At 47.5% G+C, this 26,516-nt stretch overlaps 1 protein-coding gene across 4 annotated transcripts in view; it reads left to right on the forward strand.

Moving 5' to 3' along the window:
- The window catches only part of zbtb16a (zinc finger and BTB domain containing 16a), a 78,725-nt gene that overhangs the window by 41,693 nt on the left and 10,516 nt on the right, over positions 1-26,516 (forward strand). For all 4 annotated transcript variants that reach the window (XM_057053883.1, XM_057053886.1, XM_057053884.1 and 1 more), the window contains exons 4-5: positions 6,699-6,785; positions 24,657-24,827. In XM_057053883.1, coding sequence (XP_056909863.1) covers positions 6,699-6,785; positions 24,657-24,827 — 258 coding nt within the window. The remainder of the gene's footprint in view (positions 1-6,698; positions 6,786-24,656; positions 24,828-26,516) is intronic.

Consider the following 26,516-nt stretch of genomic DNA (forward strand, 5'->3'; position numbering starts at 1 on the left):
GATCAGCCCAAACATCAACCTCCACGTCTTCCTCCCCCACAGGGCAGCAGACCATCCAGCAGTGGTCCCTCCTCTTCCTCCCTGAAACTATAAATGTATTTACAGCACAGGTTCCCTGCAGCTGGCTCCCTGAGGTGAAGGTTCAGCTGCTGGTCGCGCTCGCGCGTCCAGAAACGTCTGAGCCGTGAATATTTCAAATCATTTCTGGCCTCCACAAGCTGACGTGAGCTAATCGAGCTGTTGACCACCCGCTCGTCTCTGTATTACCACCCTGGGTTAATACCAGAACTCGTGAGAGACTTCCTGCCTCTTCACACCTGGGTGGTTCCTCTGGTTTCCTTCTTCACGTGCAGCAGCAGTAATGCCGACACTTTTTTAATCAGAGGGGGGGTTAAAGGCCAGGCTGGAACCACATGGCACCTTTCACCTCCAGAGCCGCCTGGGTTCGGATGAGGGGGTCGGTGTGGTGGCGACACATGTGAGGGTTCTTCCACCGGGGACAGCTTTTACGTGCAGCCTCTTATTTTCTTTATTCAGCCACCTTTACTGGCATTTAGGAAGATGTTGCATTTACCTTCCTTATTTCACAGACAGTCATAGAAACCTGCGGGGTTTTACAGGGTTAAAGACCTCAGAGGAAGTTTAAAAATGTCCTGAATCCTAAGATTCCTGTCTGTGACCTGGATCTGGAGAAAAGTGTCCTGATCCAGCTACTGTCAGAGGAATCAGGTGAATGTGTGTGTGTGAGTGTGAGAGAGAGAGAGAGAGTGCGTGATTGCGAGAGTCAATATTTGTCTGCTTTGCTGCGTCCCTCGACATCCTATTCAGAGCAACAGACCGTAAAGATGTCAAATCCGACCTGAATATTCTGTCTTCATCTGTTTCCTCTCTTCAGCGTCGTCTTCTCCTCCTCCTCACGCTCTCTCGCTTCCTTTGATTTCTTCCTCTGTTCGCTTCTTTAGCGCCATCACTGGGTGCATTCCTGATGGCTGGTCCCGAGACACACACACACACACACACACACACACACATCATCTGCTCCTCTGACGCGTCCCATCGGTTATTGCGTTCTCTACTTTACCTTAATCGTTCGCTGATTCCACTCAGGCGCCGGGAACCTTCTTACATCGGTGTTACGTCACTTCTTAGCGACGATTTTTGACTGAACCCACAGTCTCCTTCTGCTCCTTCAGAGATTTCAGTTCAGCAGTTTGAGGCTTCTGTCGTATTTCTGGGTCACATATACAAACTGTTGCGGTCATCATTGGAAGACTTTTCTGTGTGTTGTGTGTGTGTGTGGTGTGTGTGTGTGTGTGTGTTGAAGCTGAGCAGGAGAAGAAATTTTCCAGAGCGTCGCTTGTATGTTTGCTTCAGGACGAATTTGGACGATGCTTTTGTGTGTACGTCTGACCCAAATACCTCAGATTCATCTGATCTGGACCTTGGCTGGACCTTCCAAATCCTGCTGGGTCGCTGTTAGTGTGGGAGGACGGGGAAGCAGGATTCCGAACAGGGAGCAGGTCCAGGAATTTTGGCCCTTGGCAGACATCTGTGCTGCTCTGGCTTAATGAATATTTGTCCACCTTTTAATGGCACGGGCAGTAAAATATTAGCTATTCACACACACTTCATACTCAGGTAATCGTTATTAGAAGGACACACACATGCACACACATATTTTGCGCTTTTGTTATTATTGTGAGCCTGTCGTTCCAGGATCATAAGGGTAGATACCTCCTCCTCTGCAGGGTACAGGCAGTGCTGATGTCTGTCCTCTGTGCTGCTGATAACAGACTGAGGTAAATAAAACTGTACGAAGTTAGAACACACACAGATTTGCACAGACATAGAGAGAGAGGGAATGTGTTGTCTGTACTCATTGTTCTGACAACATACAGTGTGTGTGTGTGTGTGTGGATTTAGGAGAGTGGAATTAAAGCTATTTTGACGGCTCAGGTCATCTTGTCCTATTTGAGTGAATAATTAAACATTCGGAGCTGCTGGAAACTGTTGTTTTTAATGGGCACCAGGTCCTCATAAGTATAGCGGGGCGGCCTGTTTTTGTGTGTGTGGGGGAGGGGTGTGTTTATGGATTTTTGCTGTTTTTGGGTCCCGAGTTCAGTGTTACATAAGACGTTTCTGTAGGCTCGCGGAGCAGCCAGCCTCTGGTGTGTGTGTGTGTGTGTGTGTGTGTGTGTGTGTGTGTGTGTGTGTGTGTGTGTGTGTGTGTGTGTGTGTGTTTGTGTGTGTGTGTGTGTGGTGTGTGTGTGTGTGTGTGTGTTTGTGTGTGTGTGTGTGTGCGTGCGTGTGTGTGGCTGTCTACCTCCTGTCACATCTCTCTCTCTCTGCATGCTAAATGTCAGGTTAACCATCACAGGTTCATCTTGACTTCAAATTCTAGTTCTAGATTTTAGAGAAATGTAATGTTTTACTTGACCTCACTTTAAAATAAACCCAAAACAAAGGAAATTTTCATTTGTTTTTTCAGAGATAAATGCTGAGGGATTTGAAGAGGCAATTAAAAATGAGACATTTCTGTCATCACTCTGGAGTGTGAGAAGAGTTCCCATTTTTGCTGTGTTTTAAACATTTTTATGTTCTTTTGTTACAGCTCCACAAAGATTTATTTGGTTGTATTATTTGAATAAAAAGGAAGAGGTGATAAGATTGAACCTTGCGGGACCCCTGAGGCCAAATGTGTTTTAGCTTCCAAATGAGACCTTATGGGTGTTTCTCTCTTTACCTCGTGATCTGAAGAACTCAAGAGTTCCTCACCTGAGCCTTTGAACCAAACCTGTTGGGAAATGTCCTTCAGATGCAGCACTTAGCAGCTCCAGACTTTAGCTGTAGGGCTAAAACTCTAAATTAGCTAAATTAGCAATGTTCCAAATGAATTTCAAACTTTCAATCTGTTGGGATTAAAATCAGTCAGAACAGTACAGAAAATGTTCTGTGCTTGATGGGACATTGTGTGAAACCGGGTCCACAGAAACCAGTTTATGGACTTCTGGAAACAGGCAAACTTTGTTCATAAAAACGGCAGACGTGCAATCAGAGCGGCGTGTTCACCACTTTGTCCCGACATGTGATGGACTGTCCTGGCTTGATTTTGGCTTTTTTTTTTCGTGCTACGGCATTTCTCCTCCAGCGGAACAGTTGAGGTCTATTGTTGAACTTTTCCTCCTCGAGGAATCTGTTGGCCACGACTCCTTTTTCTGATGAACGGCGTCGCGTCATCGGGCGCGAGTGGCCACGCGGCACCTCGGGGCGACTCGTTTTGGACCGCTGTGTGGCGGCGGGCGCAAAGCCTCTTTGCTCGTTTGCTGTTTCTGTTCTTAAAGAAAGAAGGAAAATGTGCTTCGCCGCGGATTTTGTCGAATGTTTGATACAAACCTTTGAACGCGACGCTTCATCATCTTAAGGAAAGAAACAGCGCTGGAGTGTGAATGCAGCGGAATGTTTAGCTCTCCTACCAACATTGTGTCCTACTTTCTGTGTTTAGCTATGAACAAAGGCTGATTCGCACACTCTTATGTTTAATTCTCAACTGTCTTTGATGAAAGATTCTGTTTAGGCTCTGATTCCTGTTCGGGGGGGGGGGGTATAAGCACCTACCTGTGAGAGAGAGAGAAGGCTGGAACAACAAGTGTCAAGTCTGTGTTTGGGCACAGAAATATTAGCACAAGAGCACAAAAGCCGAGTTTCATCCCACACAAGTCTTTGTCTGTCTCTGACTGGTTCTGCTGAATGAGCCCGGCTCCTGAATGGCGGCATTATGAGATCACACCGCCGAGCCTCCTCGTTTTCTTCCCGTCACTGTAATGTTTTTCATTTGCACCTCAAAGCACACGTGAAATTAGTGTTCAAAGAAGCCTGAAGTCTATGGGGTAAACGGGCAAATAAGTACGTGGTCGCGATGGGAAATCGCTTAAAACAGCCAAGTTTTTCTGCCGTGAAGTCCACTTGGTGAGCTAACGGCCCAATTCTGCGCTGCTGGTGAGAAAGCACTTAAATAAAATGGAACTCCGGAATAAAAGCAAGAGACTCTTGCACTTTTATAGGGCACTTTCACAACAAGCGCAGCCTAAATGCTTCTAATTTCACAGTCGCAATGTCAGTGGACGGTGCCACAGTCAGATTATTCTCCTGTACTGAGGATTAAATTGAGAATTGACCCAGATGAGAGGCAAAGGTTCTCTGAAGACAGAGCAGGTTTCCAGTAGCTGAGGGGGGCTGTTGGGTCGTGTTGCTCTCGGCGTTTCAGAGGCGTTTGACTTGATCGACGGGCAGCTGTCTGACTTCTCCTTTACGGCCTTTTTATGAAATATCAGAGCCATAGAGGGGTTCCACTGCAGCAACAGTTGGGCAATATTTCAGAGAGGGAAGTGAAAAGGGAAGTTTGGCCCCGCGCGGCATCTGGCACCTGATCACCAGCGTTTCCTCACCTCCCAACATGCACACATAAACTTACTAGGTGTGAGTTGCGCAACTTTAATTATGTCAGCGAAATCTGTGGCAATGTGGCACGTGGGTGTGACAGAAGGCTGGAAGTTTGTAGTCCCTTCGCTTTACCGCATCAATTACACCCGTTTAATCCTTGATTCTGTCGCTAATATTTGATTGAAAACCAGGTCAAGAGCTGCTTCTCCGCTCCAGTTCTGAGAGTCCCGGTTAACCCGGCCTGTTACGATCGACGGCTCTTTGAGATTTATCACTTTAATTTGGCAGTGAAAATGGCCGTTGCCAAGCCGAGGGCCCCTCTCACGAGTGAGTGGCTAACAGGAGTGACGGGCATCTGTTTGGGTGGCTGCCTGGCCGTATGTACCCCCTCTTCCTTTCCGCCACCCTCTGCCCCCCAGTGACCTCACGCAGCTCCGTTCCCCTTGAAGCGAAGGCGCTGTGCAGGCATTTCCTCACAATTTATGTCCTCGTGCCACAAGCAGGGGCCGTGCCCCCTACTAAAGTCCTATCCCTGGCCAATTTAGCACATGCCTGCCTCGTGGCCTCCCAGAAGACTGCTGCTGCGCTGTCTGTGAGGCCGAGTCATTAGTAACCCAAAACTCCGACGCTGTGAAGGGAAACCTACAAAACTCACTCTGGACTGTGCTTTTTCTTTTTAGGCATCTTTCAGTGCTGATTTTAGACCACACTGCGCTAATGCTAATTAAGGTTACCTCTTTTCGAGATTAGAGCAAATTAATTTGGTGTAGCAGTGATATCGTAGCAGCCGTGGTGCATTTAATGGTCCCTCTGGGACCAGCGCCGCGGCATCTTTAGTCTGAATAGCGAACCCCAGCGTGAACTGACGGACTCCTTCACATCGCCAGAGAATGGCACTTTTGCTGTATCCCCCGTAAGCCGCGTGGCACGCCGAGAACAATCAAACCACTTCCTGTTTAAATGGCAGTGTGTAGGAACTTCCTTTGTGCTGCAGGTCTTGTTTTTTTCTTGTTTGCTTAAGGGCCGGGCCGGGTCTTTACCTGCAGGTTAAGCGGCTGCGTTTGCAGCTAATTCCTCCGTATGCTCATGACGACCGTGCGCCATGCACTCACGCCACCAGCGGCGCCCCCTCTGCATGCATCTGGTTCCGAAACATGCCGTCACCTCCGATGGCTCGGGCCAAAGTGGCTGGATAGAAGCAAATCTGGAGTTAAGGGTCGAAACGCAGCAGCCTACGATCAAGTCACGCTCACTTGTGCAGACGGCACGCCGTCTTTTTGCATAACTTGTTGCATAAGCGCAGTACTGGCAGGCACGCTGTGTCAAGTACGCTCTGTGTCATTTCTGCATTTGCTGGGGCTTATTACAGTACAGGCCGTTCCCTCGTGTCACTGCGGTTGCGAAACCGCACAAGCTATCTCTCCCGAACTTTTGTGTCATCTAAGAATCGGCTTCCTGTTTTCATTGTGTTCTCGGCGCTCTGGAGGTGTCGTAACCTGGCGGGCCATGCCAAGAACAAACCGAGCTCCGGATCGCTCTGAGCTCGGCGGGGAGAAAACACATGCACACCTCAGCATGCACACATATCCAGATGTTATGTGCACATGCATGCGTGCGCCGTTCGAGTTGGGCATGCACGCCGTTCATTGCCAAGCCATAAAAAGTAACCCAACTTTGTGTGTGTGTGTGTGTGTGTGTGTGTGTTGTGTGTGGTGGTGTGTGTGTGTGTTATTTATGGTTGCACACCTTCATAAAGCTGCGCGGCTGCTCCGGCTGAGCAGCTGCATGCTAACATAAACAGCAGCAGATTGTGCTGTAACTGGGACTCCTGCATGATAACTTTGCTTTATGATCTTGACTCGCCCACAAGAATGTTTCAGTTCCGTGTTTTTGTTAAGCTCATATGAGCGCGCACGGCCGGAATTTATCCGCCTCCATTCCAGAGTGTGAACATCCATGTTGACATATTCACATGCCGTCAGTGCGCGTGCAGAAGGAAGCCGCGTCGCTCCTCCGCAAATGTTATTGTTCATGTCAAATTTTAATATCAGTATTTGACAGTGTTGGATGAGTGGTGGCGATTTCACAAGATTTTGTTTTTCCACTTGGCCGGAGAGGCTTTATTTATTATACTAAACAAGAATCGGCTCTTGTCGAGTACTCATCTGCTGTCAGCCACCACGGTGATTCCATCATTTTGTTGGGAAATGTTTCAAATTGTGGTTTAATAATCAAAACTCTCGTCTCTGTTTATGCAGCCGGTGAGAAGGCCATTGTTTGTGACCAGTGTGGAGCCCAGTTCCAGACGGAAGAATCCCTGGAGGCTCACCGGCAGATCCACACCGGTATGAACACACACACACACACACAGGACACACACACACACACACACACACACACACACACACACACACACACACACACACACACACACACACACTAAGACAGAAGTGGCCAGGACACCACAGATGTGACAACCTGCTGATATTTTGAAGGATCCTTTTCTGGATTTGGGAGAAGAATCTAATTGCACTGGCAGATTTGAAAACATTCGGCTTCTGTTGTCCAATTTCGAATTCAAACGGGACGAAACTATCGGAAAAATTTGTGCGCGTTTATTTTTGATTTACTCCCGTAAATCCAACCCAAATGTCTGCCGTTCTGGAGTTATTTCGGCGTTAATGAGTTCTGCGGTGAGGCTCTTGGTTCTGGTCGGCCTCCTGGGGTCAACGGGATCCGGGATTGACAGACAGATCACATCGGCTCGGATTAATCCCACTTGACCTCAAATCAAAACGGAGCCAACATTAATCAACAAGCCGGGAAAAGTTGGCAGGTCAACGTTGTTTATCGGAGCTCCGTTATGAAGACGGCAAGACGAGAACGTCGCCGCTGCCAAGATGTAAATAGGAGGAATAAATCCTCCTCAGCCCAGATGAATTCCACCGCCGCTGATGATCCCATGAAGCTTTCCATCATGAGCCGAGTGATCCAACAGGAAGTGTTTCCTACAACTCGCTGTAGGACTGTTGTCAGGACCGCCGGGCTTCTTCCGGGCTAATCGCTTTAAATTTATCTGTAACGGCAACGCCGTCGGACTGGAAACGACTGTGAACGCAGTCGGGAGATGTTGTTCCTTAGCACGGACCGTAACGTCTCTTTAACGGCTCCTCTGGCCCCCGCCTTACGCACCACATGTCGGAGAGGGAAGGGGGACAATGTTTTGGGCTCGGAGGGGTTTGGGGGTTGCGTCTCCAGCCAATCAGCTCGTCAGGGCTAAAGACAGGTTAAACAAGGCTAATGATCCAGCAGACATAACAGCGGAAGGCAGCACTCTAAATATAGACATACCAGGCAGAGTCCAGGAGAAGTGGGGGTGGTCGTGTCAGCGGGGGCCAGACTAGTGTTCCTGCCAGGCGGCTGGTGGTCCGGCAGGAAGTGATCTCCATGGCGAGGCCACTGATGGATCGCAGTCTGCAGAAATCTGACCAGACAGCTTTACTGCTCCCGATCCTACCTGATCTTCTTCAAGCTAACGAGCCGCAGCGCGACCACGTGCGTTTACACCCGTCTGGCGCTCCCAAATAAACCAGCAACAAGAACCGTCTTCATCCGCGCTGGAAACCAGTCAGTTGAACCACCGGCGCCTCTGATCTCCGAGAACATTTTCATCTGGACCCACAGTTTGGATCAGCAGGTTGCGATGAGCTGGGATTCATTCGATGAGGCTCGATTAACAAGGATTATATCTCATCCTAATTAAATAAGGAGCAGACGCAAAATAAATGTGCTCGTTGAATCGGCTCCAGAGGAGAAACGGGGAATTCTGAGCACAGACGCAACAACCGCGCGTCTGTTCCTGCGGCGGTGATGTTACCGTTGTCCACCACAGGCCCGTTTTGACTCGTCCTTGGTTTCGTCCTTGAACCACACGAGGCAGTTCAGTCAAGACCTTGTGAGGTCTTCTGTGGCATCAGGTTGTAAAGAGTTTTGCAGGTTTATGTCTTATTTTCAGTTGTCTCTGTCCTCATCTGTCTCCGTCCCTGTCCCAAACCCGAACTACTCTAACCTCGACCTTAAAACCAAGTCTTAACCCTCAAATAAAGTGTGTGGACCAGCCAACATGTCCTCACTTTGCTAGTAGACTGCAGGCATTGATACTCAGTATGTAGCAAGTACAAGAACACACACTCACACACACTCACACACACAAAATCACACTTGTCAGTCAAGTAAATTAGGCCAATGGCAGCGGTGCTCCGGGGTCACGTCAAAAGTGCCGATTGTTTCAATCACATTAGCTCGTCTGCATCTGTTTAGCATTTAGTTAATTGTGATGTTATTAAGTTGTCAGTGAGCATTAGAGCGGCGATAAGCAAAGCAAATATTCTTCCAGGCCAGACAGAGAGCGGAGACACCCTCGCGCAAAACACACACACACACACACACACACAGGAACATAAACTGATCATTTGAATTATCTGCAGAATTAAAACTGCTTTGCAAATGAAACATTACAAGTCGGCTCCTGCTGCCATCGTCGTCGGCTGGACAAACGGGCCGCGGCAGGACGGCGGCCCGCGTCACATCTGCTGCTCATCCAGATGTTTCTGACATCACGTGAAGACTTTTTGGTTCCCCGATCATTTTTTATTTAAAACAATCTGCCGTTTCTCTGTGAAGATCAGTCATCGCTAACTCGGGACCGACTCGGCAAAGCGATTGTTGTTGTTGTCATGGCGATTTAAAACCTCTTCCTCGCTCCAGCCCTCCGTCGCCGACCCTCGTTCACCTTCTAAAATCCGAGGAGCGAAAGCGGTGTGAGACGCTATCGGAGGCTAAATTAAATCAAGTATCGGGACTACAGTCACTCCTTCTCTTCCTCCCTCAGCAAACAGATTTCCACTGATAAGATCTAAATGAGTTTTTCCAGGCGGGCTGGTGGATCCGCTGCCCAGATGCGGTGTGACGACACCCGGCGAGCGCTCTGTGACACTGTTTCCTTGTGTGCGGGTGTGTAAATGAGATGAAATGTGTGAATGAGAGCTGGCACGGCTCCGTCCGTCTGAAACCAGCTTCGTCCATTCACAGATACCCAGGATGGCCCCCAAACCGCAGAGGCTTAATGTCATGGTGGGCACTGTCGCTTTGAGGCGTCGCCACGGGAAACCAGGGGACAATGGCATGCTGGGGGACGTGGTGTTCTCATAGGTGGTGGGGATCCAGTGGTAAATTGGGATGTACTGGTGCAGCAGAGGATCCCTACATGGATCATTGTGAAGCTCAGATCCAGAGAGAGCAGTAACATGATGTGGTACAGCAGTGGGAGACTGGGGCATGGGGGGGGGGGATTATAGACTCCCAGAGGGCTCTGCGATTCACAGGCTATAAAATGGAAGTCAGCAGGACATGCTGCAAATCTGGCCAGCCAATACCCAGCATGCACTGCCTCCCTGCATTCACAATGAGGACGTGTCTCAGCCACAACCCTGGCGAGTGTGTCCCGTTGTTGGACAATCCGCACTCCCCTGGACGCCCCTTGTCTCCCTGGTAACAATAGCATGTTAGCAGCTGCCAATGTCGCCGGGATCCAGACCTCTTTAATGTCTCATGCTCTGGTTTTATTGGTTTCATGGGGATGAAAACTGGCCAAGAAAGACACTAAATGTAGGAATTGTGCTGCAGTTGGTTACCAGGAAATATTCAATAGTATAGTAGGACCACCACCCCCACTGATTAGCCGCAGCAATGCTACAGCTATTGACGATGAACCATTTCATTTCCACCATCGGCCCTTAAGCCTGGCCCCCACTCTGAGTCTGCAGCCTTCATCAAGACTTTTATTGGGACCAAGAACTGCTGCACGCGTGTCCATGTTGTTGATGCTCAGCCTTTACCGGAAGACGATCAACCAGGCAGTCGAAACCTGCAGCGAAATGTACAGTTGGAGTGATCAAATGAATTCCAAGGCCCCCCTAAAGGTTCCTGATGAACCTGCCTGGTGCCTGGAAGCTTTTCACATCACTGTCACAAGAGAATGAATAAAAAAAGAGGAAGAGGAATTTAAAATGGAGGCCTTCACCGCTCTGGAGAGAATAAGGACAATTCCAGACTCAGAAATAACTTTGCATTTCAACGTCTGGTCAGACTTTGAACCCAAAATGATTTGCCCAGGAGCACAGAGCAGGACTGGATGTGGAACCGCACCGACAGTGGCAGCGTTCTTTTGTATTTGACGTAAACCTTCTGTAATTAGATCGGAGCTGTTTGTGGTCAGAGCCGAGTGTTAAAACAGCAGCAAAAAGCCTTTTTTAATTTACAGTGCAAATACCTTCGATTGGGCGGAGGGGGGACAATGGAGGAGCCTTTCAAACCCTCTTCTTTGTGTTGTTGTTGTTCGAGAGCGGGAAGAGCTTTCCTCTGTTCTTTAATTGTGAAGCAAGAAGATTAGTACGAGTGCTTCCAACCTTTCACCCCAAACAAAGAAACCATCAGATCTGTTGCCTGGTGACACCAGCTCTCACACCAACAAATCCAACTCGTTCCGTTGGCTCCCCGAAGAAAATGTGCAGCTTTTTTTTACCCCGAACACAATGTTTCTGCCCGGCTGATGGCCTTAATGGCAGTGAGCGGCCACTTAGATTAAAATGGCCGTTCATCTACACTGCGAGTGCGTCTCTCTGACTCGTATAAAAGTTAATGTACCCGCGACAATGACATTCTGAAGAGCATTTAGCTTCGGACAAATGCTGCCGCTGGTACACACAAATGTCCTGTTCCTCTGCGTGCAGCTCAATCAAAGGCCACTTAGCGGTGTCATATTGATTATGGAAGCTTAACCTCCGTCAATCCGCTGCTGCCGCCGCTTTTTGGCTCTGGTTCCCCGGACGGATTTAATGGCGATAACAGGAGTTCCCTCGTCTCTGGGAACGTCACCTAGACGGACTCTCCTGGAGTCGGCACTCAGAAATGATCAACCTGGCTGGAGGGGCAATTTAGGCCTCCAGCTCACTTTGGGGGAGGGGGGGCTGATGGAGCTTTTACATTTGGTATTTCTGCTTTTGATCTGCTACGTTTTGCTTTGATTTCCATTTTTCTTTATTAGCGTACAACATTTTGTTTTGAAAGCAGCGTCCTGATGATGTTTCTCAGCACGGGTTCGTCCCTTTTGTAGACGGGCCGGGGCGCTGGGTGTTGAGAGGAAGCCCTCAGTCTTGGAGGTGGTCTTCTGAAGTGGAGCCATTCGAGTCCCGACCCTTATCTGTTAGCACCAGGCTTCCCCTGAGAGCAGATCGTCTTCTGAGATCTGCGGAGCTCCAACCACTAAAACACATCCTGCACACAGTAAAGCTGCACGCAGTTTCTGCCGCTCATATTTGTTCAGGTGTTAACGGCGACTCAACACTTGACCTGGTTAAACAGCATTCTGAGCAGAAATGACACTTTACGCTCCCCATTTGGGAGCCGGAATGCTTTTGATCTGCGGAGCTCCACGTCGAACATTTGTTGTAATTTTGGAACCGTTTCAGTCGGACGAGCTCGGAAACGCGGTTAACCGGGTTGTCTAAAGGCGGCAAATACTCATTTTGAGTCGAGTCTCATTTGAAGCTTCTGGTTTGTGACATTTGAGCCTGCAAAGTTGGTGTTTGTCCTGCGGGACGGCCGTAATGTGGCAGGAACGCCGAAACTTTTGGTGTGAAATGAGTTTTCTGAAGTTGACAGTTGTGATTTTCTTACTGCCGGTGACACCGATGTTTAAATAGAAGCCCTGAACAGAATATTTTCCCCTCTCGGGTCAGAAAACTGATGGGTTCTCCTGGTGGGGAACAACATTACTCTTCAGTTTAGGTGCTGAAGGGACGACGGTGCAGCATTTTCTTCATTTCTCACATTCTTTTGTTCTGATTGTGAAGCTTCCTCCTTTTCCCCCTATCGGTGATGCCGTCGTTTGACTTCAACGGCTTGTTGTCGACACGTTTTCAGATAAAATCCAGAGAAAATTCCTCCTTTTTTTATCAGAAAACAGCTCGATGCGGGTCAGAGCAGCGAGGCGCTTTAACTGTTGAAGTGTTTCTAACATTTCAAGTCTTTTTAATTAATGCCAAACCCCCCCTCTTGTCTATAAAGGAATGTTTGGGGGTTGGGTCCGGCAGTCCAGACCACGGTGTCCCCTTACAGTCCGGCTGACCAGCAGGCTCTCAAAGGTGATTGATTGGCTGGTTCTGAGGCCACCGAGGACCCTTTCTGCAGCTTTAGAGGTCAGGGGTCGCCTCCTCTGCAAATCTGCTTCCTTTTGTACAGTCGCAACTCCAGGAGAGCAGTGTCACCCCCTCCACCTCCGGCCCTCCCCCCTCCAGGCTTCACCCTGGGAAAACGGAGGAGGCGTCAATTAGGGCTTTTCTGTGTCGCCTCAGTTGTCTCTATCTTGTGAAGTTGTGCACATTCTTTATGTTAAATGCAGGAGCGGAGTTCAGGGCCGCGCCGCCAGCGTGCTGTTAAAGAGAGTTCGTTAAGGTTCCACAGAATAAAACTAATGATAATGGAGCACGCAAGCTGTTGTAGAAACAAGACTTAATGGATTTTTTAAGCAAGCAATTAGCAGCACGCTAGCAGCCACATATCAGCATGTGAACGGTCTCGGATATGTGCGAGCTGTAAAGATGCTGCACGCCGATTGCTCAACTTAATAGACGGACGTAAACCCGGTCGTACTGATAGGACTGTGTGGAAAAGTTAATATTTTCCCGTTCGGACAATAAAAACCCAGAGTTAAGCTGAAGGGGGGCATTAGAGGTGCAGAGAGGAGTGCGGCCGTGTAATCCTGTGAAATGTAGTCACTCTGAAGGGTTTGCTGAGGGATAACATTGCAATTCGGAATATGTGGTCTGCCATTGGCCCTCCGGGGCCACAGCCTTTGTGGTCACAGGACCAGGATTACACTTTAACCCCCACCGGCCATCATCCCCCTCCCCAACTGCCCTGGCTGAGGCCTGGGGTCAGGTGAAAGGCCAGGAATCTTAAACAGGGTAGAAGAAGAGGGAGGAGAAAAGAGAGAAAGTCTGCCTTTCAACATCACACAGTCCAGAGCTTTGGCTGTTTTTGATTAGATCCCCCCGAAGAACGTTGGACATGTGCTTTGTCCCCCTCCCCAGAATGTCCCTTTAAGCCCGGCTTTAATTCATATTTCAGCCTGGATCATCTGCTGCAGCTCCTGAAATGAGAGGCCACAATAAAAGCAAATAAATAGTCAAACAGCCCAAGTTCACGTTCCAATAGATGATCTTTGTCAGAGTTCCATTCGGAATTATTAAAATTCAGCATGTTTCCACCACCTGGATCCCTCCTGATGAGGGACGAGACACTTTAAACCTGATGTAGATCAGCCGGTCGGACTGTTGTCCTCTCACATGTGGCAAGATGCTGACTCAGCAACAGTCGAGGCAGGAAACCCCCCGTCAGCCAATCAGAGCGGAGATTTACATCAAAACTCACCGTGACCTCACTTCCTGTTTCTGAGCCCACAGAAGGATGCCGAAAGATCATTAAGAGTCGATCAAAGAAAAGCATCTTTAAATTTTGTCAGCAAAGGCAAAGCGGTGTAATTAATCTCTCAATTAATCTATCATAATTATGTAAAACCATTTATTTTACAGGTTTTACAGGTTTATTTTTATGTCAGGTTAAAGAAAATAAATGCTTTTTTACTTTAATTGGCTCAATAATTACTATAAAAAGAGCATTTGTGATTGTGATAAAAGTAAATTAGACATTTTAACAATAATGTGGTCATCAATTCATTTAAATAATCATACAATAATCTAAGAATTATTTTTTCCCTCTGATTTGATATATTTACAGGAATTTAGATAACACAATTTATTAGTTTTTTAATAAAACATGTAATATAAAACCATAAAAGTTTATTTGCTCTTTAAATCATTTTATAAAATCAACATATATTTAACAAACAAAACAATATCCAGAATTAAAATAAGATTTAAAATGTAAATGAACATTGTTCCTGGTATTGAGGATTCATTTATTTCTTGTATTTTCTTAAAGAAATCTCGGTCAGAAGATTCTAAACTGATCTGATTGTTCTTCTAGTTTAAGTTTAAGTTTAGCTGTTGAGCCTTTTCCACATTTCTGAACACACAAGTTCAGTTTGAATCCACTAATACTAAATTAAAAACAATTAAATTCCCAGAAAACTATTTAAAGATTTAAGAAATGATTTAAGTAGCTTTATAGAAAGAAATTTAAAAATCACTGCATGCATAACTTTGTTTATACATCTATAAATATTTTTTCTGAACTATAAAATTGGTCATAAAAAATTGGTCGGATTTTTTGTTTTAAAATCTGAAACTGAGGAAAATGTTCTTGTCGTTTGATGTTTAAAGATTAAAGGAACAAATATATAAGTGAAAACATCAAATCAGAGCTGAAGTTTTTTAAATTATGAACAAGAGCCTGAATGAATTTTCCTATATAAACTAAAACGATTAAAAATCCACGGAATGTCTTCCCTTTTTTTTCTTGTGTGAAGATTATGAAGCAACTGAAAACGGAAAATGCTTCAATATCAAAGTGCTTCAGTTGGTAAGTGTGAACTCGGTTGATCACTTTATACTCGACTCTTCTGGAAGTCCATTTTCCAGGTTGAGCCTTGCGCTCACTCACCTGAATGAGCAGGAAAACTCTATGAACTCAAGGTCATATGAGGACTTTTCCCAGTTCTTCTGCAATGGGAACCTGTGTGTGTGTGTGTGTGTGTGCGTGTGTGTGTGTGTGCGCGCGCGTGTGTTTGTGTGTGTAGGCACAGCAGCACCCCCTGCTGGTCAGCCGTTGCACTGGATGTTGCCCAGAGAGGATCTTTGAGGCGTCTCCCCTCTTTAATCAGCAGTTTTAAACAAAAGCTGCTGCTGATTTTTAAATAATGCTCTCGGAAAAATCCTCATCTTTTCTGCTTGTTGTTGTTTTGGAGATTAGTTGGAATACCTGGATCAGAGGAGCTCAGGTGATTTCCTGAAAGCTCAGTTTTCTCTCATCTCTGCGGCGTCTCACTCTGGGGTTGTTTTTTTTTTTCCGTACAAAAACACAAAGCAGCTCGTCTCTAATCGGATCACAGTGAAATCAAACCCGCGCGGACGCTGCCCGTGGAGATGATCTTTCCTGGTGAAATAAAATCAAAGCCCCAATCAGCTGTGTGATCTCAGCATGTCGCTCAGACTCTGATTAGAATCATCTGAAGGCTGAGAAACGGCCAAAAACATCTTCCTCCTCGTGTCCTCGTCCTGCTGCTTTTCCTGCAGCCACAATCCGTCGAGGCGGTGCTGTTACCCATTTATAGAGAGCACGAAAACCAAAGATGAGATGAAATAGTGCAGCCTTTCAATCTGGTCACTGCAACAACATTAAAATAGGTACAAAAATATTCTATGTTTTGCAATTTCTACTGATAATTATGATTTACAGACGTCATTGCTAAATAATCGCAGAAATAATGTTCATAAATGCTACATAAGACCGCGCATTTTATATGCTATTTATTTATTTAGAGGGTGTCGTATAAAATACAATTAAAATCATATTTTTAGTAAAATAAAGGACTTTTTTTATTCCTTCTAATAAGAGTATAACCTAAAATATTTACTACAGCAAGATTCCATCTTAAAATTTGTTTGCTGGGGAATTAAATGGTTGTTTCAAACCTCGAAGTGAAAGTAAATGTTCGAGAATTAACCGCAAATCATAATAGCGGCTTTGATGGATCCTGGAATATTTGTCTTGTTTATGAGAATCAGAGAGAGAAAGAGCAGCTTCGCTCGCCCCCAAATCAATTTCCCTGAAATGGAATTAAGTGTGATTGAAGCACATCAGTGCAAGTTCTTCAAAAAAAAGGCACACACACACACACACACACACACACACACACACACACACACACACACAGACACACAGATCTATAAATAAAGACATTCCTTTCAGCCTGGCAGAGTCTGTTTGGCTTCAAGGTCGCCGCTCAACTCAGAGCTCTGTTAAAAGATGAATAATAAAAGAAAGAAAAGTAAGCACATGAATGCTCACATCTGTGGCGAAACACCTCTAAACTTTGATTCACTTTGATATTTCACACAAACGGAACTTGAATCCGGTGGATCCTTCAGAAATTTGCTCCCAGACCTTTTTAGTTTTGATTTTTAGATGTTTTTGTGACATTTTCTAGTCGGACAGTGAAGCGTTTTTGGCAGATTTGGCCAATATTTCTTGTGAATTCTAACATTTAAAACCGTTCTAAAACCTTCGTGGAGATTTCTCGGTGCCGCTTGTTTTGTTTTACTTTCGTTTAGTTTGTGATTCTAAATATTTGGTTTAACAAGTCCAGTCTTTTAGTTAAAATATTCTCACCAACCGACTCCACCCTGGACTTCAGGTCAGCTCAGAATCCATCAACACATGAATATTCACTGTCTCATCCCTCATTCTTCATCTTCTGATGTCACTGAGGGGGGAGGAGGGGGTGGAGGGGGGGCACCCACTTTACTGCTGTTTGTGTGTTCATTCATTCCTCCTGTAAAGTTTAATCTTCCATCCTTCTCCATCATCTCTGGTTCTGCTCCAGGTTCCATCTTCCATTCTTCAGAATTCCCCTGTTGCGCACACACACACACACACACACACACACACACACACACACACACACACCGGCAGAGTGTCTCAGGATGTCTGAGAAAAAAAAATAAACACCCCATCCTGTGTGTGTGTGTTGTGGGAGGGGGACAGTAGAGGTGTTAAAAGTCTTTTGTCCAGCAGGAAAGACGATGTCGGCAGCTACGCTGAGGAGAAATAAAGTGTGTGTGTGTGTGTGTGTGTGTGTGATTTTCTTTGCCCTTTTCCTGTGTGTGTGTGTGTGTGGGTGTGAGTCTCAGGGTCTGTGACTAATGTGGGTGCCCCCTGCCCCCCAGCCCCTTTTCCTTTCACATTGTGCGCCTGACTGTCCAGATGGCGGTGAGGAGAACAGATCCCGGGAAGGCGAGGACAGATTTGGGATTCCAGTGTGGGTCGGGGGGGTCGGGTTGGGTGTAAAGGTGGGGGTGACCGGAGGTGGACATGGTCCTGGCGCTGTTTGAAGGTCTGGCTGTGTGCCTAAAGCCATTTTACAGATGTGGAAAGTGTGACCTTTTTTCAAAAACGTGTCTTTTTATCGGAATAATTGGAGTTAAATTCCATTAAGTGACAACAAAGCGGCAGCTGAGGACACTGGCACACTCGCTGCTTCTGGGCCGTGTTTGCACCCCCGACTCCACCCTGAATGGCAGGCGTGGCCACATTGAAGGCGGGCCACATCCCATTATTTATCCCGATATCTCGTCGGACGGGTTATTTCACTGCCTCCAGGTGATGATCAGTGTGTTCACAGGCAGGTTCACATTTATCCTGATGACTGATTGATTATTGCTCCATGAGGAGACGCCTTTGTGTGCCAAGTTCCCTCTCATCAGAACCTCGGGCCCAGTCTTATAACAAGACGCCGGTTCTGTCTCCCCGACTTTGGAACGTGGTGATTGTTGCCGGGTGTGACTCTGATCAGTGAGGGGTTTTTCTCCTTCATGCTGGGGCTCATTAATCTCAGCCGCAGCAGCTTCTCTGATATATTTAGAGCGAAAACATCTCGGCTTCCTGTTAAAGAGGAAAATGGCTCCTTGTGTAAACACACGCGGAGCAGCAGAGTGTGTGTGTGTGTGGCGCAGCAGAGTGTGTGTGTGTGGCGCAGCAGAGTGTGTGTGCGGAGCATCCAGCAGTTCTGTGTTGGATGCTGAACTGGACATCTTTAAGAATGCAGTTTATCCAATCCCACGCGCTCTTCTCCGTCTTCCGTCTGGTTCTTCTGCCTCTGCGGCGTTCCGGGCCTGTAAATCCGCAAAGGTCACAATGAAAACGAAAGCAAACACTTGAATTTAGCACCGACATCAAAGCTTTATTAACCTGCTTGATTTAACGGCGCCGCTCGTTTCGCCGTTACGACCTGCCACTGTTAGCTTTGTATCGCCACTCTGACTGGAACAACAACTAATTCACTGAGCGGCGTCACGTTCTGCTGGCGCCACGTGCTGCAGCGCTGCTTTGCTGCACAGAAACGCCACCAAGTGAACTCGGACAGGTTCCAAACAGACCCTGAAATCTAAACGCCAGCGCAGTGATCCTGGCTCCCATCAACCCTTGTGAATATGATGGTTAAAGCCCATAAAAACCTGCACTGGACCAGTTTAGACTCTCGGCTCTTCTCTTTTATTGTTCTCTCGTTAGAGTTCTCTCGTTATTGGTCGCTGCTGTTACGATATCCTGATGAAATGCGCTTACGTGGGATTAAAAATGTTTTTCCAGTGGAAATTGGACCACCATCACACACTTGAAGGAAACAAGGAAGAGAAGTGGTAGAAGATGGATGGATGGATGGATGGAGATACTCTTACCAGGATATCGCCCCCTGCTGGTGGGCGTGGGAACAGCAGGGAAAGCAGGCTGAAGTTTGGGGGAGGACAGCTGCATCACAGAAGCTGTTCCCCCTCATTCACACTTCATTTAGCCCGCTAGCCTCCATCTCTCCATCCTTCCCATCCCTTCATCTCTCGATCCAGCGTTCTCTCTGTGACTGAGCCCGGTCAGCTATGGCAGAGAAAATGGCATCCCTTTATTTTTGTTGGCTTTCCTCGAACATTTACTTAAAGTTTAAATCCTCGTTTATTAATATCTGTAAGATGGGAAAAAAAACAAAGCTTCTTGTGAGATTTGTTAAGTAAATTAACATTTTACGCTGATTTAGATTGGTTTATTGCCTCTGTAAAGGGGATTTTACACGCATCAAGATCTGTGTAAAGATTATCGTTGTAAAATTTTACCTGAAGTCGAGCATAAAATAAACCAACGTATAGGAAAACGAATGGTTTCCAGATTCGTGCCTGCGTCGGGCCGAATGAGGTCCAGACAGTGCGCTCTCTCTCTCTTCCCTCCTCCTCTACCTCCGCTCCTTTGTATGAATCTGCCGTATCTCATTCCCTGCCGCTAATTCCAATTTAATTGCCAGTAGCCAGAAGCCTCCTCAATAGGAGTAACAAATGGTTTGATTCTGTAGACTTCATCAGACTGCATTTTAAATGCGACACAGTAACCCGGTGCGAATGCCAATGAAGCCTGGCGAGTAGCTGCTCTGTTTACTAATTATCCTTTTTCTTACTCCGAGCCACACTGCACAACTTGTCTGATTAAATCGGATTTGTGAGGATTGGAGATCAGGGAGGTGGGGGGGGTGGGCTTGGATGGCGATTGTGGTCCATCTTTGTAAAAGGTCAGTGAGTCCAGAACCAGAAGGGGCCGACAGTTCGACTGTAAATCTGGGTGAAAGGCTTGGCGCTGCCCTACGCCCACAGTAATTCCAGATCCTCCACTGATGGTCGCTACTCTGGTAGCTGGGTGCAGATTGGTTAACAGATTATTTTAATGTGGCGCTGTCCGGTAACCTTTCAGAGGTTGTCCTCTCTGTGATGCTCTCAGGGGTGGGGCCGTAGAACCATGAATGATTATGGGCCTGATGGATCCAGCCGCATTAGCTGAGTTACTACCAGTTGTAAACCAGTTACTGCCGGATATCCGTCATCCTGATCATCAGTAAATTTAATGTCTGTTAAATTGAACAAGAATCTTGCTCTGCACTGCTGATACTCCAGATACTATAGCTAGCATCGCCTCCGCACAGAGCCTTCATTTTTAGCTTGTTTTGTCTTCTTCTTTGTCCTCCGTATGGACACAGAGCAGCATGTAGCTCACGCTGTTGCCTAGTGGCGAATCCCTGTATTGCAGGTTTTAAAAAAAGTAAAATTGTCTTAACATGAAGAATCTCCAACAATCCGACCTGCAACAACTTAGAACCTGTTTCGTCACCGATTTGAGGATAACTCGGTGGCCCGGTTAAGTGAAAATTTCCGCTCACGTGAAATAACCAACAATCATTCCTGCAAGGTATCATGGGAGTCAGAGTGCCATTTGGGTGGCTCAGTTTTCTCTGTTGGTCCTTCTCCTCGTGCTTCTGACACCTTCTGTCTGAGCCCCGTTTTTAGCGCTTTTACACATTTGGCTAATGTTTTCATTAATGTCCCAAAGCAGATGGTTGCCGTGGTTTTTAGCAAACACTCCTTAAACTGGACCAAATAGTGCTGAAGACGGTGCATTCGGCAGATTAACGCGTTTGGAATGTGGCGGCGGGACACACGCGGAAGGACTCTGGTGTCCGTTTGCGGTAATAACGGACGGTTTCGGGCGGGGACAGATGTTCGGATGAATCTCATTCCGGGGACACTCTTTTGCTCGCGCAGCTCCTCGCCGTTATTTGGGCTTCTGAGATCTTCTGACGTGAATCTGCAGTGAAGAGAACAGCAGTGAGGAGACAACGTGGTGGCGCGTGTTGCTATAAAGACCTCTCCCTGTCAACTAAATGGCCAGTTGAGCTGCCATATGGTGGCGCTGACATTATCTCTGGGTAATTAATATGGCATCTCGCCTGGCATCTGGTGGCATTAATCTCGCTGGGAGAACTTCATCTCGTGATGTCGGCGCCGCTGCGGGCCCCGACGTGAATTATCGGCGCACGAGGGACGTCAGAGGCAGCGGGCGACTGCCGTTTGGCTGCTGCCTGGATCAACACTGCTAACGCTGATTTGGTGTGCGGTCGCTAAAGCCCCGAGGCCGTCGCTGATTGATCAGAGGTGCTCCTTGTCAATTGCACAGCTCAAATGGCTTTCTGAGTCCTAGTTCCATTTTATTTACACTTATTAAAGGAAAAATCCACTATTGCTGCTTGTCAATGGTCACTGTAAGAGGCAATACTAAGAGGTTTCTCGGGGAAGTCGACCCTCGGAGGTTGTAGGCCAACGGAAAAGGTCTGTAAGATGATGTTTTCCTGCTTTTTATGGTTTCACCTGTTGGATCGAAACGCGGATCTTTGCAGGGCTCTTTCAGCCGAATGGGTGACAGTTGCCGCCCTTTGCTGGGGCGGCATCTCTGAGGTGTTCTGATCCAAATGAGATCTGTTCCTGGTCTGAGGCCCTAAAATGCAGCTTGTTCTGCCATCATTCTGCAGCGCCACGTTAGCGCCGGTGTTTAGGACCTACAGTCGTACATTAGTGAGTGCTCTCGCTGCCTATAGACAGACCATAGTTTATCATTATGGGTATTGACAGAGCGGGCCGTGACCGTGGTTGAGGACTGTGGTAATGGTCGGTGATTGAACGCCTCGTGCTGTGGTCCTGCTGCTCTCTGCCTCATTAACTCCGGCAGCTCCTCCATTCAGAAGGCTGCAATAGAGCCCAGTGAGGACACATTTAAGGCTGTAGGAAATGCAACTACTGAGAGGGCGGAGCTGTGTCCTCAAGAACGAGGACAATATGGAGTCTCTGGTGTGATGACGCCAACGTCAGAGCAGAGGTGAGAATTCCAAAGCCCCAGTCGCTTCAGTTCTCAGGCTTCCCTTCCGGCTTTACCGGGCAGAGGGATGCAGGAAGCGTCCGGTTGCTTCCATCCTTAACGGCGGTGAGGTCAAGCAGTAAACATTGGGAGCAACATCTACAGTCTGGGAAAAAAAGCCCTTCATCAATGAAAAGCAAAGAGGAGCCAGGCTTAAGTTTGCACAGAACATAAGGAGTTGGACCCCAGAGGACTGGACTAAAGTCATCTTCTCTGATGAGTCTCATTTCCAGCTTTGACCTTCAAGCTACGTTCAAGGTTATCCGGGATGAAAACGTGCTGCCTTCTGCTCAATGTGGATTGGTTCCACCAGCAGGACAGTTACACAACTACTGTAGGTCCATGGAGGTGTGGATGAAGGACCACCAGATCTCCTGAAAATGTTTGGTTTCCTCCCAAACAAATGCTTCAAACGAGACTCTAGTTTGAATTTGTCGGTGATGTTGCCAGTAGTTTATAGAATTAAACAATAAAGTTCATTTTACTCAAACACTCCTGCGAAATCGCAAAATCTCAGATCATTTTGACGCAGCGTTGACGCGTGTACAGTCGTTCTCGGTAAGAGAAGTAAAATATAAAAAAGTTTGCAGGCTTTAAATGGAGAGATTTCTCAGACTGGAGGATCACTAAAGTACCTTGATAGCCAGCTCTGTCCTTGGGCCATTTCTCTGTGTGCACATCCAGCCTGTGTCACCTCCCATCGGGGAGTATTCCTCTCCATTACCGGCCTCCGTCCACCCCCCCACTTAAATAACAGCAGCCCTGCCACTCCAGACCCATTAAGTCACTGCCGGCACTGCCGCGGCCGCAGAATCCGCCTGAGCCTTTATAAATAGAAGGACGGAGAGAGACGGAGAGGCTGGTTAGAGGAGCTAAATTATTCCAAAACAGCCAAACAGGACTGAGACTGCTCTCCCCACACTCCTCCTCCAGCTCCTGCTGCTCCGGCGTTCAGGTGTCACTTTGGACCAACTCAATTCTACACTGTAATGGACCTTCTGCTTCAACTCCTGCTTTTATTTATTTATTTATGCTTTCATCCCTTCACTGCTGTCCTGGTGGCACCTTAACTCGCCGGCGACAGTCCTCCCCCGACTGTAGAGTTCAGACTAAAGGGAGCGGGAAGGTTTTTCCCAGCTTCCACTCATGCAGCCATTTCTGACGCCAGAAGCCAGCCGATCGGGCTTTTGTGCACGTGGACGCACACGCATTTTTGTCTATTAAAGAAGCCTTTTCTGTTTCCACGTAAACCATGTGTTCATTAGATTTGAGGAGCGATGCGTTGAATGGTAAAGAGCGCAGGTTTTTCCTGCTGTGTGTGTATTTGATGTGTATCTTCAGTCTTTTGCTCTCATGACTTCAAAGTTGTTGTTTTTTCCCGCGTGTGTGTGTCAGTACCTGGTTTCATGTTTCCACCACGCCTTAGCGATGACCCCAGGTCAGAGGTCCGATAACCTTTTGCATTCCAAAAGCCCCTTTTTCTTCCCCTAATTGTCTGAACTCTGCCTTCCTTCCCTTCTCACTCCCTGGGTCTCTCGCTCCACCTCTAAACCACTTCACCTTCATTTCTTCCATCTCGAGTGGCAACAGTATCAGTGTGTTCTGCCGCCGTGCTTAATGTGATCGAGCTGTGGCCTGGAGGAAGAGGTGGTCTGCTAATGCTAGTCAGACTGAGATTCACCTCCAGATAAAGTAAGAAACTGGAGTGAATGCTTGTCAGTCAAATCTGCTTAAGTAGCTGCAGTCCTGGAGGGATTCAGAAGCAATCAGGCTCCGTCAATAGCCTGTTCATTGATAAAAGCTCTGGAGAAAACTAGCTTAGCACTAGTTACTACTATGCTAATGGCGTACAGAGAGGCGCCTGCCTCGAATCACAAGATGAGCTTGGCATCGGGGCGGTCTGGAGGACCTGCGACTGCTCAGGAGCGTCAGAAAACAGGCGTCAAAATCTGGAAAATGTGCCGTGAGTCTAAACAAGAAGTCAACCTGTTTGAAATCATCCTGACAGGTGACGGATTTGAACAGCCGGCGTTCAAATGGAGCCGAGACGGAGGAGTCAGGAAGTTGAACGATTGTCAATATTTATTTCTCTCACTCGCACATCAGCACATCACCTTCTTCCTCCCGGGCCGCCTCCTCCTCCTCCTCCTCGTCTGTCACCGAGGTGCTGATTGATCCGGCGCGGAGGCCGCGTGGGCCCTCCTCCTCCTCAGCTGGTTATGAACATGAGGCGGCTGCTCTTCATAGATTTTTAAATTAGTGTCAGCTTTGCCCCAAAGATGTGTTATTGACTGATGAAATAGAAACTGAGCTGCAAACACTCACTCCTTCCCCCAGAGTTTTCCCCAGCCTGGTAATTGAAAAAGTGTGAAGGGAGTGTGTTGGAGTGTGTTCGCTGCCAGCGTGTCTGTTGGCCCTCCGTGATTTCGTGTGTTAGCGCGCCGCGAAACCTCGCGCTCTTTATCTGCTGGAGAAAAATGCTCAGTGGAGACAAGGTTCGATTGAAGCGTTGCATTGGAGATCTTTATCTTTCTACTCGGCGCTGAGAATTCAGCACCGCGAGCACCTTTAATACCGTAGCCGCAGTAAATACACGCGTACACCTGTATATACGGCAGCCAATCGTCTACCTAGATGAGGGACTGGTCGTGCTGGGTGAACTGGGTGACCTGACCGTCGTGTTCTTTGCTCCTCAGGATCCGACATGGCCATCTTCTGTCTGCTGTGCGGGAAACGTTTCCAGACCCAGACTGCTCTGCAGCAGCACATGGAGGTCCACGCCGGCGTCCGCAGCTACATCTGCAGCGAGTGCAACCGGACTTTCCCGAGCCACACTGCGCTCAAACGCCACCTACGCTCGCACACAGGTAGGTGGAGGCGCCGGTGGGATGCCTGCTCCTGGGAACAGACGTGTCTCTGCACCCGTGTTGATGGAGAAATACACAAATCATTGACACGCGCCATAATAACTGGAGTGATTTGTAGAGTCCAGAATATCCCAACCGAAGGAACGTTTCATCAACGGTTTAAAGGAAAAACGCTGCTCTGACATTTACTTCACTCCAGCTGAAATCCTGGGGAAGCTTATTTTTGGATGCAAATGGTGCATCTTTAAATTTTGCATATTTTCTCATTCAAAATTCAGATTAATTTTACTTCCTGTGCTCACCCCGGCGTGTTAGAGCGACCTTGACAAACGTGAGCGGGTTCATAAACGGAAGACGTTTCCAGTAAAATACAGGCTTTATTTTCAGGGAGGAGTGAGTAATGTTACACTGTGACTGGAGCTGAGTAAACAGCATAAATTCAGGTCAATATCACAGGACTTATTTCCACTGGCTCTTGCTGCTGTTGTTTACTCTCAGCGGTAGTAATTCTCTGTGCTCGGCTGGGGCGAGCGAGGATACAAATACATGTAGTGAGTGAGAAGCGGTAGCCTGGGGAAAAAAAAGAGAGGGGATGACAGATATGAACACATGGAAATGAATCCTATTTCACTGGTGAACACCCCCCTCCCCAACCCCCCATGCCTCTCTGTCTTTGACCTTAAATAACAGTCTCTCTCTCCCTCCCGCTCTGTGTCGCTCTGTCAGAGGCGATTTAACTCTCCAGCCCACAGATAAATATTTGAAATGAAGGCAGTGAGATGAGAGCAGCAGCCCTATTTACAAGTCAGACGCATATACCATTACTGCAGGGTGGTGGTGGTAGCCGGGGGGGTACAGTAGTGATGCTCACATCTGCTCCGTCTCGCCGACATTGGCGAGGACGCGAGTGCTGATCCACCTGCCCACCCAGGCGACTTAAATGTCAGCTGATCATGCAGCAGCGCAGAAGCTTGTCCTGCTGCACACGACTGTGAAATCCCAACGAAGCCACAGATGATGTTTAAATATGAAGCAGAGCCTTTTATCACAGGATTAGAAAGTCTGCAAGTCGCACGCCATCGTGCCGGCCAGAAATAGCTCCTCATTTATCCCCAAAAAAAAAAAATGGAAACATGGTGTTCTCCGCTCGCACTTTGATGTTAATAATCTCATTGGCCTGAAAGAGACCGAAATAGAGTTTAAAAAAAAAACATCAGAGAAGAGACCTGATTGGTTCACATACATGCTGCAGTCGGCCACCAGAGGGCGGCAGTGCGCCCTGCAGAATTAAATTAGAATTACATTTCAAACCCAGAGGTTCAAAGAACTTCAGTTGTGGTATAAACTGTGGCAGAACATTCCCAGCCGTCCCTGAACTCACCATAAATGGCCGCGTCTGAAGGTAGTCGTCGTTAATTTTAATGTTGGCAGCTCATCTTCATGCCGGTCTGTGATTGGTCCAGTCGTGCTCCTGTTGTGTCACCTGATGACGGCGGTTTGTAAAAGGTACCTTTGAAGATGTTCATTATGTGGGGTTGATGTTAGCCGTTGTCTGTCTTATCGCCTCCGAGCAGACTGCTGCTGTCGCTCTGACACTGCAGCAACATTTAGGAGGACGAAGGCAACGAGAAACATCTTCATCATGAGGCCTTCGTCACCCGCAGCTTCATCTCCTCCTCCTCCTCTTCC

The sequence above is a fragment of the Takifugu flavidus genome, chromosome 14 (genome assembly GCF_003711565.1).
Source record: "Takifugu flavidus isolate HTHZ2018 chromosome 14, ASM371156v2, whole genome shotgun sequence".
NCBI classification, from domain to species: domain Eukaryota; kingdom Metazoa; phylum Chordata; class Actinopteri; order Tetraodontiformes; family Tetraodontidae; genus Takifugu; species Takifugu flavidus.